Below are 17756 nucleotides of genomic sequence, written 5' to 3'. Positions count from 1 at the left end.
TAGATACAGTCATTGCGTATGACTGCAGCATGTAGCCATTTGTGATGGTGTGCCAAATAACTAAAAACAGTAATAATTCCACAAATCTTGTGATGTTTCCATCAATAAACTGATAAAAACCTAGTTCATTGCAATTTAGCATTATACATCTGCAGAGGTCGCTAGAGTAGACAAATACTGTATTGTAGTCAAGTAGGAGTTACTTTTTTTTAACCATTACTTTAGAATGACTCAAGTAAAAGCAAAAAGTAACCCTCCAAATCAAGAATAAGAAAGTACTCAGCTACTACTACTAATAATAATACTAGTCAGGTACAAATACTGAAGTAGTGGGTAACTGTTGAGTATCTTATATCACAGCAGACCGAAAAAAAATCCCCTACATCTACTGTAATTTCCGGCCTACAAGCCGAAATTTTTTTCACACCTGCGGTTTATGCGGTGATGCGGCGAATTTGTGCATTTTTTTTCCCCAACGGCCGCAAAGGGGGCACTCCAGCGGAAAAGGTAAGAATGAGACCGGTGGAATATATGTGCCGAGGAAGTGACTTTTACCGGCTCTGTTAGCGCTGCACTAGCGTTAGCACTGTGCTAGCGTGTTGCTGCTGTGTTACTGGCGTGTCTGAGAGATATTTATCGGTAAGTTTTATTTTAACCGGCCTTGTTAGCATTAGCGCTGCGCTAGCACTAGCATTCAGGCACTTGGAGCTTTTACACAGCTGCGGCGTATGTATGTACCAAATGGTATTTCCTTTACAAATGTACTCGGTGAGGCTTGTAACCAGGTGCGCTCCGTAGGCTGGGAATTATGGTAATATGAATACGGTAATGCACATAAATGGCCGAACATTATCACTTAACAACATCAAACAATAATGAAATAAACAAATAAAATCTTTGCAAAATCACAAATGATGGTTACTCTAGCTTGAAGAAATGGCACCGACAAAAACAATAAACTTAATTTAGTGAGCCCACTCTATTTCTCAGTGGCTCAATTGGATGAATTGTTGTTTGGGAAAGCCTTCAAAAGGGTGATTTATCTGGCTTAAGAGGAATAGAAACAAAGCAGTTCCAAGAGCGTCTTTGGACTGCGTGGCCAGATCCAAAATAGCGCGTAGTAGTAATAGTAGTAGTTGCTCCAACCGGTTTCAATGTTGGCTGCGGTGCTCTTGGCCCCGGGCTTGCTGTTATTGTTCTGCTTGGCGTTGCTCTGAAGGAGTTGGAACCAGTCCCGAAGACGCTCGCCGAGATCAGCCAGATCCTGTCCGGTGCAGCTCTCTGCGGGGGAGGTCGATATTTTGTAACACCTTCTTCCGCTCATGTTTACATGTAACCCTCAGGTGCGTCTTACCGCGTTTACTCTCCTGCTTGGCGGCGGGAGCGGCGGTGGAGCACGGGCACAGACCCGAGCACTTGAGGGTCAGCTCCTTCCCCGTGAGACACGCCTGCTGCTCCAGTTTGCACTGGAACAGACAAACGCGCACATTAACACACTTGTGACGAGGACACGTGAAGGTGAAGTCAAATGACTTATTGCGGGGACGCGGATCAAATATTCATGAAGGGGAGAGACTGTACGCCTGCGTTCCTGCGTGCGACTTGCACAAGGTCAACCGCGCCGATGTAAAAAGACAGAGTATAAATCAATAAAACACCCCCTTCGTGCCCATATTGGTCCTTCTAATTCCATACTCTTTGTCCCCCCACCTTGAGCGTCCCCACAGTGCAATGCCCGAGAGCGTTTTGGCGCAGGCCACATTCTCGCTATAGTTGCCTTCAGATAGCTGTTATGACTCAAATCACATGAATAAACGATCCCTTTATCATCCGTCCGTCCATTTTCCGAGCCGCATATCCTCGCCAGGGTCGCGGGAGTGCTGGAGCCAATCCCGACTGTCAACTGGCAGGAGGCGAGGGGGCACCTGGAACTGGTTGACCAAAAGCACGGAGACAGACAACAGTCGCACGCACGATCACACCGAAGGCACAATTTAGAGTCTCCAATTAATGTTGCATGTTTTTGGGATGTGGGAGGAAAACATGCACGGGGTGAACATGCAAACTCCACACAGTATGGGCCAGGATTTGAACCCCGGTCCTCAGAACTGTGAGGCCAACGCTCTCCAACTGCCCCAACGTGCTGCCTCCCCTCATCATTTTACTACCTATTGTCACTGTCTGGTGGAATTTCCCCCCAAAAAAAGTCTTCTTACTTGAGTCCATCTCAAAGTCTGTGTTTACTCCGACCCCCCCATCAGAAAAGTCTTTAATCCCCAAAGCAAACAATTGTGGCGACGTCATCCTCGTACTCTTACTCAATAGAGCCATCGGTGATGCAATAAATATATCGATTAGTTTACTAAGCGGTTTGATTGGCGGAAATTAACCCGCACGCGTTTACTTCACGGCTGAGCAGTTCCTTCTGCGCCGAAGCACTGGAGTCGTTATATTTAGAACAAAATAAGCTTATTCAAATGTGTCTATTCAACCGTTTCTACTTAATTCTAAAACCATCCATTTTTTCAAGTTTGAGGTGACAGCAGCGTGAGCGACGAGGCAGCGTTTTACAGCACTTTGCAGACACTTCAAGCATTCAAGAAAGGTTAACGACTATTTGTTCAAGCTATTTTCAGGCTAAGAAAAAAAAGATGTAGAAAATTTGTGATTTTGCACCATTTTTTTTGTTTGCCAGAAATATGAAGTTGAGCCACATCCCGTAATTCACGGCCTACAGAGCGCAATTGGTTCTAAGACCCGGTACACAAGAGTTTAACATGGGGGTCACCGACGCGGTGCCTGCGGGCGAATGGTAGCCCGCGAGGTATGCGCTAAAATTACCGTAGGCCACAAATTGTTACTATTATTTGTGCTTTAAATTCTGAATCCGACTTGCTTACGTGAATTACAATTTTAAAATACCTGTAATGTCATTGACTACAATAAATTAAAACAAAAGTATTTTATGTACGTGTAATGAACTGAGTCGGAAATTTGCCGCAAACAGGTCACGTAGCCCTTCATACGATCGGTGCTCACGAAGTAGCCCTCAGCCTCAAAAAGGTTGCTGAGCCCTGGTTTAACGCTAGCGCAGGGCTCGCCTTAGAGCGGCGCTAGCATTCAACTCTGTGTACTGAGGGTTATAACCATATGCGCTAACGCTAGCGCCGCACTAATGCTAGCGCTAGGGCATAAACCGCACGGTTGAAAGCGTGTGAAAAAAGTCGTGGCTTGTAGGCCCAAAATTACGGTAATTAGTTTTACCTGGCCATACTAATTGATTTGGCCTGGATCTGACCTTGAGTTTCATACTTATGGTTTCAAGAATCCACTCCATAATAACAAGTGACAAGATATTTAATCAACTGTAAGGTCATGACTTAATTACTACTTTTTAAATTACTTTCAACTGAATGAGTTAATCAATCGACATCAAAGAATATATGTTTTCCCATTCACTTAAAAGAGAGTCAATATTGTGGCACATAAAGCAAAAATTGAACAGTTTAGCTCCCCACATGATGTCCAGAATATTGATTGCTCTCGAGGTAAATTGGATTTAACACTTTTAAAGGGCAAGGACGTCAAAATTGATCCCATTTGCTACACAAGACGAATCACGCAATCAACACGGACATGTTATTTTATCCATGAAAGTATTCAAATTAAATCCATCTAAAATGACAAATATACACAAACATTTTACCATCCATATAAATGTATTTTAAATATACAGATTTATTTTGTATACAAAAATGTAAAAAAATTTGGTCTAATACATTTGTATAGTTTAAATTTTGAATTCCCAAGAATTTCAGTGTGAATGCTTCGTACTGTAAAAGAGCCGCATATATACAGAGAAAGGATTAATAATTAATGATGTTTGTAATATTTTATATCTCTCTCCTTATTGAGCTGCACAAGGGGGAAAATATTCAAAACACCACTCTAAAGTACAACCGAAATGACAAACATGCTGCCAAATTTATTATATATAGTCATCCGTCCACTTTCTTTGCCGGTTATCCTCACAAAGGTCGCGGGGAGTACTGGAGCCTATCCCAGCTGTCAATGGGCAGGAGGTGGGGTACACCCTGAACTGGTTGATATGATATATATTTATATATTATTTATTTGTTATTAAAAGCAGATTTGTTGATACCGCTCATCTTGAATCGTGCAGGTGTACCTAATGAAGTGTCTGGTGAGAACCACATTGCCACACTCACTTTTAGTTACTTCATTTTTTCTTAAATCTAGTTCTATTGTGTATAAAATATGTGAAATAAGATACAGGAATATCTCATTCGGATGAAGGACAGTGCATTCACTCCATCATGACCGGCTTGGAAACCAGCGATCACCGTCACAGTCGCGCGTGTGAGTACTGTCACGTGTCACGATACCCTTGAGGCGTAGTTGTGTCCGTCGGATCCGCACACGGGCCCGGTGGAGGAGATGGGACACGGCTGACAGTTGCCGTCAGAGGACCTGAGAGCGGGCTGCTTGAGTCTGCGGGACGAAAAGCAGCCCTGAGCGACGGATTTACGGCCTCGTTGTGATTCCGCGGCCTCTCCCGGAACGCGTCCCGCTGACTTCCAGGCTTCGCACAAACTCACCGGTGCTCCAGCTTCTTGCGGTTGATGCAGACGGCTCTCTGGTAGCCCTGGGCCATGCACACCTTGTGCCTGCTGCACTTAACCTTTTGGCAGGGGTCCTTGGTGGTGTCCACGTCTATGAAAACAATAAGATGCGTTTCGTTTTGATATGCTGTCCTTTGTGTCACAAATTTGCACTATGCGGACAAAAGTGCCTTTCATCCATTCCAGCACCCCATAAAATGTCAAATCCCCCAAATTGTAGTATGAATTTTGATTTGAAAAAAAAAAAAAATCAGCACACTACAGTATTGTCTTTTATGAAAGCATTCATGTCAAAATCAAATAGAATGCAGGGAAACAGTTTTGAGGATCATATTTCCTTGTGGCTTCTTCTGTTGTGTGCAACTCAAGACACCAGGGGGCAGTAAGATATGGACGAACTACTCGGTAAGCTACAGTAATATCTGTCGTTTTTTTTCCACAGAGGATAAAGACGGTACAACCATTGTCATGTCATGTCATCATCTAAGCCACTTATCCTCACAAGGGTTGCAGGAAAGCTGGAGCCTATCCCAGCTAGCTTCGGGCGAAAGGCGGACTACACTTTGAACTGATTGCCAGTCAGTCGCAGGGCAGATATCGACACCATCACTGAGCGGGAATCAGTCCCATGCTGCCCGCACCCAAGGCAGGCGTATCTACCACTACACCATCAGTGACTACTGGTACAACCATTGATCTTTAAAAAAAAAAAAAAAAAAAAATGCATAGTGCATACACATTGAGCGGTATGTCGATTGGTTGAAGTCAGTTGGCCGCCATCTTGGTACTCCCAAAACATGTGCACTGTGGCAGGGTTTTTCCTCAAAGTTTGCCATGTAGAATTAAAACTGGTCGTGTGAGTTTGACATTTTTTTTTTAGTTCTGATAACATGAGGGATTTTTAATGTGACTTGGTAAGCCAAATAAGGCTAAGTACAAAGGAAAGACATAACACCGTGACACGGTAACTTTTCCCAAAATACGCTGTGAAGCACTATTATCATAACATAGCAAAAAACTAAGCATTTTTTGTCGTAAAAACATTACATTTTAAGTCAATCAGTTTGATATATTTTTGGAAAAAAGGACTCGCAATGGGAAAATACAAGCTTGCAAACCCCCGTGGGGACGGCCCGACAAAGAGACAAAAGAAGCAGAGAAAGGATTGCAGGATCCTGGACCGGGCTGTTGAGGATAGTCTGGTGGAGTTTTTCCACGAAAACGAACTGCTGCTTTCTGGATCTTCCATAGTAGGTGCTCTCTACTGTAGCTTAATATTAAATGGACCTTGCTTACAAAGCATCGGTTTGTACACCCATTCGGGAAACGCACGAATGACGCTCAATGTACTCCAAACGACGTTCGTTTGACTTTAGTTGCACGCTGTGTGCGCTACGGGATTGTTCAGTGGTCGTTGACGGGTCGCCAGTGAGTCGTTCACTGCAAAGCAAACGATTAAGTAACAACCAAGTAAAGCGAGAGTTACGACTGACTAACGATAGCCAAACGCGTGCAACGCTCGGCGGACCTCAGTAAAACGTTCCACGAACGTTTTGAACGTTCTGCAGCGCTTAAAATTAAACGTTGATGAACGCTGGTCTCGGTGAGAACTTTTGTGCATGTTCAAAACTTCTTTTCCGGACCGATTCCCAGCGATCACTGACGTTCACTAGCGTTCAAACAACGCTCTTCTGGAGCTATCCCGGCGACTATGGGCGACGACCAACGTTTCCTCAAACGCTATAGAACGTCATGGTGTGACGGGGCCATAAGGAACAACATTGACAGTTGACTTTGGACCCCCATTCTGTTTTTGTGACGGAACTGGGATCCGTACTGCAAGCCAGTGTCTGACCTGTCTATTATGGTTCTGTCCACAAATGCAACTATTTTGCTCCCTGACCGTGATAAGTTGCAAATTGAAAACATTCGTCAATAAATATGTCGGCGCTCGACGACGGCTGCGGTTGTGAGCGCGCAGGCAGCATAAGCTGTCTGCCCGAGCCTTGCGTTAACGTAACAGGCTTCCGCGGATTAAAGCAGCAATGGGCGATGATGACGTTTCCATAGCAACAGGCTCTCGGCGGTCCCCGGGAATCATTCCTGGGTTGACTGTGATTTGTGGCTCAATCTGGTTTGTTTGCGAGAACTCTCTCTCGTCGGCTCGCTGCGCAATCATGCCAGCGTGGCCGCCTTCGAGGCTTTGTCTTCATTTTTGGACGACGCACCTCCTCGATGCCGCTTCCTGCGCCGTCCTACCTAACCGCCACGTCTCTGCGATGCTATTAAAGCGACACGTAGATCAGTAGAAAACCTTTGATTAAGTGCTTTGGTACAATCCAATGCTGATTTAAACGAGGTTTAGCCGCGCGGATTGATGGTGTGAAAGTCGAGTTCGGGCCACGTCCTCATCGCGGACCTTCTTATCGGCCATCCGCACTCGGCCATAATCACGCTTATCTCGGCGGTGACGGCAAATTGGCTGCACTTATAAGGATGTGGACGAATTTGTCAGACACTCTCACTAATTAGGATGAAAGTTCATGGTTGCCGAGGTAACGGCCCGTGTAGTAGCTGGCATTTGAAATGCCGTCCGCATCCTTCAACTTGTTAATCTGTCCTCCGAGCTGAATATATGCATCGAAATGTATCACAAAGAGGGAAGGAGTGGGGAAGAAGCGCAACGCTTAACACCGCGCCTCGTGCAGTTAAAGTCAAATTGTTAGCTTCTTTATTAGCATACGATAAAGCCGTACAGTAATTTTTCACAGAATTCTAATCCATACTTCTAATTCAAATCTAATTTTGCCATCTCGTTTGTTTACACGGGAAGGTTGAAATATTAGGAACAGCTCTTGGGATCACGCGGTGCACTCAGCCGGCGAGCCAACGGGGAAACCCGGTCCTTCTGGGCCGGTCTGAAGCGCCGACTTAGCATTGGTTCCAGGAAACTTGATCCATTTATTCCTTTTAGTTCTTTGATGCCTACAATAACTGACAGACAAGGAAAAAATGTACTTTAAATTGCATTTTCAAGAAGGACATGATAGTGGTGGTATTAAAAGATGGATTGAGTCAATTAAATCCTGCCACTCACTTGTAAACGACAACAGAGGACAGCCACAATAATAAACTAATTGTTGAAATTGTACCCAATAAATCCACTTGAGGAATGAAATGGAAAAAGTTGACGCCCAGGACCTCGTTTTATCTGGTGCCGACCACCGAAATGACGTCTTTGATTGATTGCAGCGTTCACTCTGACCTCTCGTTTTGAGATTACAATACTTTCATCCGTCTGTTTTCTATTGGGGTAAAACAAACAACAACAAAAAAAACCTCGTTCAAACTTTCGAGTGCTCGTGCATGCGCATGTTTGCTCTTCCAAATCCAGATTATTGCTCTCTCGCAGCGCTGACCGGAGCGACGCAATTCAATCAGAACAGAGAGCCACTGGCTGCATTGACGAATTGAAGACCTGACCTCTGACCTCTCCCTCACTCACTCACTCACTCACTCACTCACTCAGCACTCCGGTCGCCTCAAGTGGTGGCAGCGACTGCAATGCCTCAAAGCAACTTTACACACACTGTGTGTGTGGGTGTAAAAAGTATCGACAGAAAGTTCTACACGTCCGTCTTCTGGTCAAACCAGGTCAAAAATGCTCAGTGGAGGAAAAAGAAGGACTCCAAGGGTCTTGTGTGCCAATTTAAGGCTTTTGGCTTTTTTTTTTTTTTTTTTTTTTTTTGCTATTAGAAAGGCTCGGCTCCATGTGTGTTTCAGGACTGATTTTTAAGGTTCTTATGTTAATTTACAAAAGCCTTATTTGTAAATCTTGCCCATTGTTACTTAGCGGATCTGCTTATCAATGCCAGCTCCCAGTACCATCAAACCTAATGTAATAATCATCCATTTTTTAAGCCACTTATTCTCACAAGGGTCGCAGGAGTGCTGGAACAATAATAACAATGATGCAAAATATAAAAAAATATATGCCTCCTCCAACTATGATGAACTCATGCGACTGCTTTTCACAGTGATGTACAGTGACAAATGCTAGTTCTGTTCTGCTACATAGCAAACCTTCTGCTATTCCAAAATTAGCAAAATAACATGTTAATGCACTTTAAGACAACATCCCCAAATGGACCATTCCGATGGTGATCTTAAGTCCCCCCCAGCCATATCCCACAAGCTTCCAAAATGGCGATTGAACAGAACATGTTTTAAGTGTATTTTCTATCGCGTATTCCAGATAATATTGGGGTATGTTTTTTTCTAGATGCGCCAGACTTGTCCAAGAGAGTTCTACAGAGAGGTCTCAACTATTTCACGCAAGAATATGTACACGGAATTAAGATTTTGGACGGAGCAGGACGCAATGTCAGATTTATTGCGAAATGTTCCCGATCAATGCAAAAAAGTTTGACGCCTCACAAACTTCATACTGAAATCCAACAGGATCAAATGGTGGAATCGTACTGCGCATGTAAAGCTGGGTGAGTACTTTTTACTTGGAAAGATCACAAATAATATCATTGTAGTCTTTACAAGTGAGTGGGTATATTCATTTGACTTGGCTCGTAATGGAACCCAGTGCTCTGTCTTAAAAGTCCGATGTGATACAAATAGGCAAATAGACATTTCTCTTGCATGACATCACGCATTTATGTATCCCTAACTCAACTCTTTGCATAAAACATGACACATTTCATTCAGCAGGTCAGTGATACGCTAACAAATTGAAAGTTGTTCTCCTGCAATGCACAAAGCCCTGATAATAATTCAATCAAACTCCGAGAAGATACTTCTCCCTCACTTACCTTCAAACATACAGACTTGTGTTTGTTGATATTGTTCACATTTATTGTACGTGCGCTCTTCCGCAAGCCTTAATCCATTGTAAACGCTTCGTCAACTGTGTTTTAGGCTCTAGAAAATGAATCAAAAGGGCCCCTTGTAACGTAGCCGGATATCTTTCATCAGAATTGCACGTTTCCCAAGCGCATCTGAGGACCATTTTCTTCGTAACATTACCTTTTCCAAGCGCACGCTACTGACAACCAGCATTGCTTGTGGGACAATACGGCGAGAGGGGCGTGTCAAGCCAGGGGTTAAGACAATGCGGCTATCTGATTGGCTATTATTGTACGAGTGATCGACAGGTCGGAAAGGTCCGTTATTCCAAGTGTGGCGTGGAAGAAAACAAGGGCTGTTTCTTTGCTTCTGTGCTGCCATTTTGGTTAGCAACCGAGCTCAAGTGTGTTTCTCCGCAATTCACAAACTCTTCTTTGAAGTTTTAGTGGGCAATTTTGGTCTCAGCAAAGCGACCGTTGTGGATGACAGTGGCTTAGTTGTCACCCGTGTCTCGCGTATCTTTTCTGCCGTGCTTTTTACTTGCCTGTCCTGTCCAGTCTTGTACTGCAAGGCATAATTAGTCCTTCATTAAACCTTCAGACGCCGCACTAATGGACTCTGCCATTCATACGACTTCATTTAAGCTGCAAATCAAGCAGTAAGCGGTCAGGACACTACTCTGGTGTCATAACGTGGGTGCGCCACAGGCTTGATTAATGCCCAGCTGTGAGGAAAAGGCCAATCTTTACTACAAAAAAAACCAAAAAAATGACACGCAAAAAAAAAAAAAAAAAAAAAAGATAGAATAGTTGAAGCAGAGGCAATGTTGAGCTCATCCTTGGGGAGGCGCTTCAGATCTGCTGGAGCAGATCAAACAGAATGCAACAGTCGCTCGACCTCATTTTCTCTGCTGCAAGAGGAGACGGCAGCGCGAGACCCCGACAAACAAATACACACCGAAGGCTGCGCAATACATTACACAAGTGACGCGTGCGGGTCCGGTTCAACCGAGGTTCAAGGATTCTGCCGAACGACATTTGATTCGATCGCGTTGTTCAGATTCTCGTCGTTATGAGTGTGTCGCGTCGCATTTGGATGAAAAATAGCATCGGTTACATCTTGTAAATGTAAATGAGCAAATTCAATCGACGGCCGTCTCCAATAGGGGTCGGCAAAAATAATCGATTTGGTGTTAAGAATCCTGTTGATTGGATTGCCGTTCAATTGGTGTGAAGAAAATGAGGTGAAAGAATCCCATTTGTGGAGGTGGTGTATTTGGGGGTTTTTGTTAGCTGTCAGCTATAATCATCAAAATAATATAATACTTCACTCAAATTGAGATACTCTTGTGTACATTCAGGTCGAACAATATTCATGTCCCCCCCCCAGCAAACCACAGTAGTGACAATTTTGACATTTAACGACCAGATGAAACAAGAGAAAAGAACACTCACTGTCACTTGAGCCTTGATTCTCATCCCAGTTGCGCACATAATCATCCTGCACAAAGAAATACAAAAGTGATCATTGAGCCGCTGAAGACCTCGAGACAATGAATGCGTGTTTTTAAGTAAGAAGCGCTATTAGCATCGCATGCTGATTATACTTTGCGCCATTTGTCTCGAAAGCGTGATGATGATGATGATGAGCGCGCCGAGACCTGTAGGTAAAATGACAGTACATCTATATGGAAATGAGTCTGACTAATGTCTCGCTGTTTACCTGTACGCCAGGCATATGGCGCAGGGTGGGCCTGCTGCTATTCGAGTGCTTTGCGGTGCTCGGAATTTGAATATGACGTCGAGGCCATGCATAAAGACGTACAGTGCGGGCTGTGAATGTACAGTATATTAATACGTAGAAGAACTGACCTCCACTTCCTGAGGAGATGACAGCAAAAGGGGAGAAAAAGTGGAAATTAGTGAAAAGGTAATCGCTGCACGTTATGCATGCTGATGTTTTAAAGCTACAAAAAGATGCATTTGCTTCAGAAATTACCATTTATAATTGTGCAGCAAAGCTCTTTTGCACATTTGTTGACTTGAATACAAGCGCCGGATCAAAAAGAAGGTAGAGCTCAGTCAAGATTTAAGGTTGACATGATTTTGACACAAAGGTAATGGGAACAGTTGCTTTTTGAAAAATTTGTAAACATAAAAAAAAAAAAAAAATGCTGTTAGACAGGTATGAATTTTCCATTTTTCCATTTTCTTTGCCGCTTATCCTCACGAGGGTAGCGGGGAGTACTGGAGCCTATCCCAGTTGTCAACGGGCAGAAAGCAGGGTACACCCTGAACTGGTTGCCAGCCATTCGCAGGCCACGTCGAGACAAACAGTCGCACTCACAATCACACCTAGGGGCAATTTAGAGTGTCCAATTAATGTTGCACGTTTTTTGGGGGATGTGGGAGAAAACCGGAGTGGCTGGAGAAAACAGGGGAGAACATGCAAACTCCACACAGGCAGGGCCGGGATCGAACCCGGGTCCTCAGAACTGTGAGCCCAACGCTGTACCAGCTGAACCACCGTGCCGCCCAGGTATGAATTACATTGAATAATTAAAAAATATTGTTTGAGGGCAACTTGACTCCTGAGTTGAATTTGCTCTGTGACCACACTTGTAGCTCAAAAAAAACATTGGCGTGTGTCACGACTGCTTGTCCTCGGATAATATGTTTAAATATTTATAATTAGCATGCTATCAATGGTACTTTCATTTTCAACATCGGCATCAAGGTCGTGGACTTTTGAAAAGCAAACGTTATGGGATTTGGTTACTAAGGCAACTTGTAACTATGTTTTATGTTTAGTTTGACAGTAAACTTCAACTGGGTCTTGTTTTTTGAAGAATTCTAATTCAAATTCACCGCTCGTATCGCAAACTTTTGCTCACAGCAAAGTATTGGCCGCGTGATGACTCGTATCCTTCCCAAGTCAGGTCATTTGTTCTACAAAATGAATTTAGCTATGAATAAACTTTATAGCACAAAAAAAACATTCGACTCCTGATTCCTTTCACAATTCCGGACGAGATATCTCACCAGCAACATCCAATATTTCAATAGTTCTTGACGAAGAGCCCAGATACAAATCTTCTCCTTGAGCGTATTCACGAGATATCTATCATGCCTCAGTGAGACTTTATCACAGCTTTAAACATTCGCCGCACCTCAAGGAGGTGGCAAACATTTCCCGAGACGTTCTTCTTTGACCTCCGCCGTGTGATCGTACGCGAGTAAATATTTTCATCGCTGTCAAAAAAAAAAAAAAAACCTCCACTTGAGCATCAAAACATTTCCCGCCCGCGCCGTCTACATCGTCACTGACAACAAGAGCCCTTGCCAGGGAGCCAACATGCGCCTGTAGAACAAACTCGATACTGCATTTGGCCGGTGAGTAATTGTCGGGCTTTTGTAGTTTGTAGTTTACAACCTAACCGTTAATCCCGTGTTTACAGCATCTCCGCGATTGATGACTCACGACCTGAATTATTCAGTAAACCCTATTTGTGCTCCTGCCAAGACCGGTGAGGAAAATGCGCCGCTGCACGGACACGACTGCAAATCAATGACTTCAGAACGTGCAGGAGTGTGTGCAAAAGGAGATCGCGTGCACACACACTCCTGGGACTCCAATGCAAGTCAACATTTTTGACATGGCGGTTTATGGCGTACTGCATTCTCAAGGACCTGAGTGGCTATGGCAATATTTTCTATCCTACTGCAATGTACAAGAAGTGTTTGTTTATTATGATAATGATTATCCATGCATCCATTTTCTTTACCACTTATCCTCACGAGGGTCAGCTGTCAACGGGGAAGAGGTGGGGAACACCAAAAACTGGTTGCCAGACAATTGCAGGGCACACGGAGGCAGAGAACAGTCGGACTCACAATCACAACTAGGGGCAATTTGGAGTGTCCAATTCATGTTGCATGTTTTTGTGGGAGGAAACCGGACTGCCCACCCGGAGAAAACCCACGCAGGCACGGAGGAGAACATGCAAACTCCACCCAGGCAGGTCCGGGATTGAACCGGGGACCTCAGAACTGTGAGGCCAACGCTTTCCGGCTGAACCACCCAAGCCCCCGATGATGATTATTATTATATACTGCATTTATTCATTATGAAAACCAAAAAGTTTCCATATTGTAGCACCTGTACTTCCTTCCACTGTGCGCAGTTTGGCCAACAGGTGGCAATATAGTAAAGTCATGTAGACGAACGTAGAGTTTGACTCAACTACTGCTAGTTACTCAGTAGACTGCAGGACTATTAGCTCGTTTTCACCAAAGGTCAAGAATATGCCCGTGAGACAGTTATTTTGTCTGTCTATATGTGTTACTACATCACTTGTGTTCAAATATCTGTTCCTTAAAGTGTTAGAGCAATATGACATTAATTAGATTGATGCCTCTTTTCAAAGGTTTGCCTATGATTTGTTCACCATGCCAAACTGCTACTTGTAGTGAAGTGAACTGGGATGAGGTCCCCCCCCCCGTCCAAATAGCACTTGTATCTCAAATTTTTGCACGAAAGTCAAACAATATATATCTTATATCTCAAAAAGCTCATACTGAATGTCAGGTCAAATGAATCACATGCTGTTTCACCATGTCTAGAGTCTTAAGCCATGGTACGTGATCACATGTAGCAGCCTGTTCTGGTAAATTTCCATTGCCACACTATGATTTTGGTCATCTCAGGGGAAGGAATAAAATGATTTAAAAAAAAAAAAAAAAAAAACAGTGCTCATACACCTTGCAGTAGGAGTGAAACAAAGAAGGAAGACGGGCTCCGGCAGCTATCACGCGGTGTCACAAATGTAGAGAACTCATTACACACCGTGAGTCTGCCTGCCCGAAAGGACAGATGGGAAGACGCCGTGAAGCCCAGTTAAAGCGTTAACCTTAAATGCAAAAGCGAATGTCCACCTGGGACTCATCCGTGTGGACGGAAGTAATCTGGCGAAAGCTTGTGCCAATTGTAATGTCCTTTATTGCCACGCCAACAAGGTGAACGTGAACCACACTTTCCCAAGCACCAGCATTGCAATCGTTAGCTTTTCACTCGCCGTTTCCAAGACGACAGTGTGAGGTGGACGCCCACTGCCGTTTAGATTATTCTGAAGTCGACTCTGTTGTTATTCTGTTTCATTACACAACGTGGACATTTCACCGCTCGAAACAATTGCCGACCTTTGATATGCTTTTGTCGAAATACCCCAGAGATCAAGAATCGTAGCACGCTGCAATTCTCTGCTTCACATGCAGCTTACATGATGAGTGGGGTGAACCGAGACATTTGACGCTACGCGGGCTGGCACTCTTTATCTCATATCTCTGGCTGGGCTGGATCTCTTGAGTTCCAGCCAGCTGCAAACAAAACCCAATGCAGCTCTGCTTACCTTTTGGCTTTGCGTGATCGTCAAACCTGTGTGGGCGCTTCCGCATGATCGTGTTTCAGACAATGGAGGCCAGACACTTGAAAAAGACTCTGCCTGGCCAAACTGATGAAGTCACGGGCATAGAAATTTGGTCGGGAGTAAAAATTTGATCGATTCTCTCTGCTCACACAAGTCCTATTGCTGGAATACTGTATACCTGCTTTATCATTGTGACGCAGACACAATGAGGCACTCTAAAGCAGTCACGAACCCCCATCTACACATTGTCCATCATGTAGGACTTTAAAAAAATATTCTTCTTCTTTTGTGACGTTCACATTCTCATAGCGGACAACAAGGCACTCGAAAGCGGCCACAGGAACCCAAAGCCGAGCTTAACACGATCCCTGTCAAGTGGGGGGAAAAAAAAAAAGATCCCCCCCCCATCTCACTATTCCGCCTTTCTCTTGCGTGAAATATGATTACACAATCGACAATAGGGTGTTATACAACGGCCACGCCAGACGAATCGCCAAACAGAAGATGCATTTTTGAGGTGTTGGCATAGCTCGCTAGATAATCTGCAAGTGTCGCTATTGAGCCCGATAAAAGTTAAACTCAACAAAGTGCTTATGAAATGGGGGAGAGGTGACTCACATCTGACTGCAAAGTGTGTCACGTGGAAGTGGTTTTACCCACACCTAAACATCTGAACTACCGAAGAATTATTTAACGCTATATTCCCCACCATTTTGCACAACATAATTCTCAGTCTTTGCACGTTTTCAGCAATATATTTTCCAACAAATCTCCGAATTCACCTTAAAAGGCCAGACACTCCAGAGACCCCAGCTACAATAAAATGTCACTTTTGCAAAATATGTTCCCTTCACTCAGATCGATTCTGGGAAATGTGAACGCGAGCTAAAATCCAACTCACAAATTGTGATCAAAGACACTATGAGTTGAGGGGGAGGGGGGAAAGTGGCAGATCCAGGACAGAATGCCTGTGCTCTACCTCGCTCCCGTGAAACAGAGCATGGAAGTTCTCTCTCCGCATCCTAACATGGCCGCCTGATTGACAGCTCCCTGTCCCTCTTAGATATAAGCCCGCTGTCCCCTTGTAGAATTGAGAACAAGTCAAGAGGAACTGTGTCAAAGAAAGAGATTTGGACGCCTGCCGAGTGGATGGCATAATAGAAACGGGTTCGGAAGAAAGAACGCGCGAGTACTTGCGTCTGTCAGGGTGCGCCGCTGACTGACGGGCGCTTCTCGGCAAATGGCGGCTCTCGGGGCGCACTCGCCGTCGACTCTCCTCGGGGACGCCGTAATAATATTCAGGCTCTGACCTTTTTCCTTACAATCGCTGATGATACTGCCTCTGCATTCCTCGCCTGCAAACGCAGAGCGTGTCACTTGTCCTTTTTGTGCCTCAGATTATTTCCTCGGGACACAATTTTAGGTGATCGAGATGCTTTCACAAGAAAGAAACGGGGCAAAAGTCAGAAATTGGGGAATTAGAGATTTTGAATTGAAGGAGAAATACTCCAATGCAGGGCTGACATACAATATAATCTAAAAAAAACAACCAAATAACCTCTTACATATACAGAGTAAGTACTGTACTTCTCCATTATCCCTATAGTTTATGGAGGTTTCAGATTTTTTTTTTTCTTTAATGGGTGTGTTTGACATTTTAAACTATGACCTGTTCCTAGGATGTTTTTTTTTTGTCTTATGAGTAAAAATTAAGAGACTTCTTTCACGTAAGACCCCTACAATTAGATCTTAAATATAAAATAATGCAGGTGTATAGTACTGTCCCTAATCATAAATGCTTTGAAACGACGTGTATCATGTCTCTGCTTACGTATTTGGAACCTTTTTTCCTCAATGCCCACATTGAACCCGCAAAATGTGACATTTTAAGCATTTAAGACTCAACTGTAGATCGAATGTAAGAATAGTCCTCCAGAATTTCTGTCATAGTTTAAAAAGAGTGAGGGTCTGATTTGTCACTTTTGCTGCAGAATGAAGGTCCCGTACAGAAACACCCCCCCCCCATACCTCCCTCGTGTTACATCCCTGGAGAGCTCATCAAGCATGGACCACATGCCCTCCACCTTCTGCTGTTCACATAAGTCCCCTTCTCATCCTCTGTCACCTCACAATAGCTAAAAAAAAAAAAATGCAAAAAAACAAATGCAACCACTATTTTCCCCCTTTTAAAGTAAAAAGTACACAGATTTTCCCATCCATCAATATATTAGATGTTTTCGTTATTTATTAGTTACTTATTTTTTGTTAACTTCTTAAATCTGGTGTGAAAAAAAAAAGATTTTTCTGCATCCTCACATTGCTTTTTTTATTCATTTATCGGCGGTAATTTCAAGGAAGCAACGTTCCGATTTAAACTAGGCCAGTTAGCGCTGTAGTACACGGATCCAATCTGAAGAAATGCGGTGAAACGTTGAACGTCTCTTTCATGCATTGAGCTACTTAGCACCTTCCTCCAGGATCGCACTCACGCCGGCAGCGTCGGTTTAAAGATTGCACGAGACACCCGAGATGAAACAAAACCCTGCAACGACTCTCTCATGCGACGCTTACGATTGTTGTTATCCTCGCTGGACTATAATGCGTGAGAAGCAAGTCTTTTTAGTCAGTACATGGATTGTTAAAAGGACTGCAAGGGACAGATTTGTTTCTCATAAGACAGAGTGAACCTTTTTGTTTTGTTTTGCTGGAAACCATGAGCAGATTGATGAACAAAGCCGTGTTATAGAATTACAGGTATAAAATGTGTCTGCCCAGAAATGACTCAAAAGTGATACAGTATATGGCATCTTCATTCCGCTTGGGGTCCGTGC

At 43.8% G+C, this 17756-nt stretch overlaps 1 protein-coding gene and 1 long non-coding RNA gene across 7 annotated transcripts in view; one reads left to right on the top strand and one right to left on the bottom strand.

Annotated features, from left to right (window-relative positions):
* Positions 1 to 17756, bottom strand: part of spock2 (SPARC (osteonectin), cwcv and kazal like domains proteoglycan 2) — a 44987-nt gene that overhangs the window by 8074 nt on the left and 19157 nt on the right. For 2 of the 6 annotated variants that reach the window (XM_061837263.1, XM_061837262.1), the window contains exons 2-7: positions 11223 to 11380; positions 10955 to 11000; positions 4620 to 4734; positions 4407 to 4512; positions 1355 to 1466; positions 1147 to 1281 (exon numbers count right to left, since the gene is read on the bottom strand). In XM_061837263.1, coding sequence (XP_061693247.1) covers positions 1147 to 1281; positions 1355 to 1466; positions 4407 to 4512; positions 4620 to 4734; positions 10955 to 11000; positions 11223 to 11237 — 529 coding nt within the window. In that variant the 5' untranslated portion in view covers positions 11238 to 11380. Of the gene's footprint in view, positions 1 to 1146; positions 1282 to 1354; positions 1467 to 4406; positions 4513 to 4619; positions 4735 to 10954; positions 11001 to 11222; positions 12035 to 17756 lie in introns of those variants that run through there. The other 4 variants (XM_061837261.1, XM_061837264.1, XM_061837265.1 and 1 more) reach the window with 3 other exon arrangements.
* On the top strand, positions 5020 to 10244 carry LOC133509853 (uncharacterized). Its single transcript, XR_009797454.1, has 3 exons — positions 5020 to 5048; positions 5149 to 5326; positions 8926 to 10244. It is a non-coding gene; the product is annotated as an uncharacterized LOC133509853 (long non-coding RNA).

Source organism: Syngnathoides biaculeatus, chromosome 12, assembly GCF_019802595.1.
Source record: "Syngnathoides biaculeatus isolate LvHL_M chromosome 12, ASM1980259v1, whole genome shotgun sequence".
NCBI lineage: Eukaryota > Metazoa > Chordata > Actinopteri > Syngnathiformes > Syngnathidae > Syngnathoides > Syngnathoides biaculeatus.
Note: the sequence above shows the minus strand (reverse complement) of the source record. Positions and strands in the feature narration are given on the sequence as shown.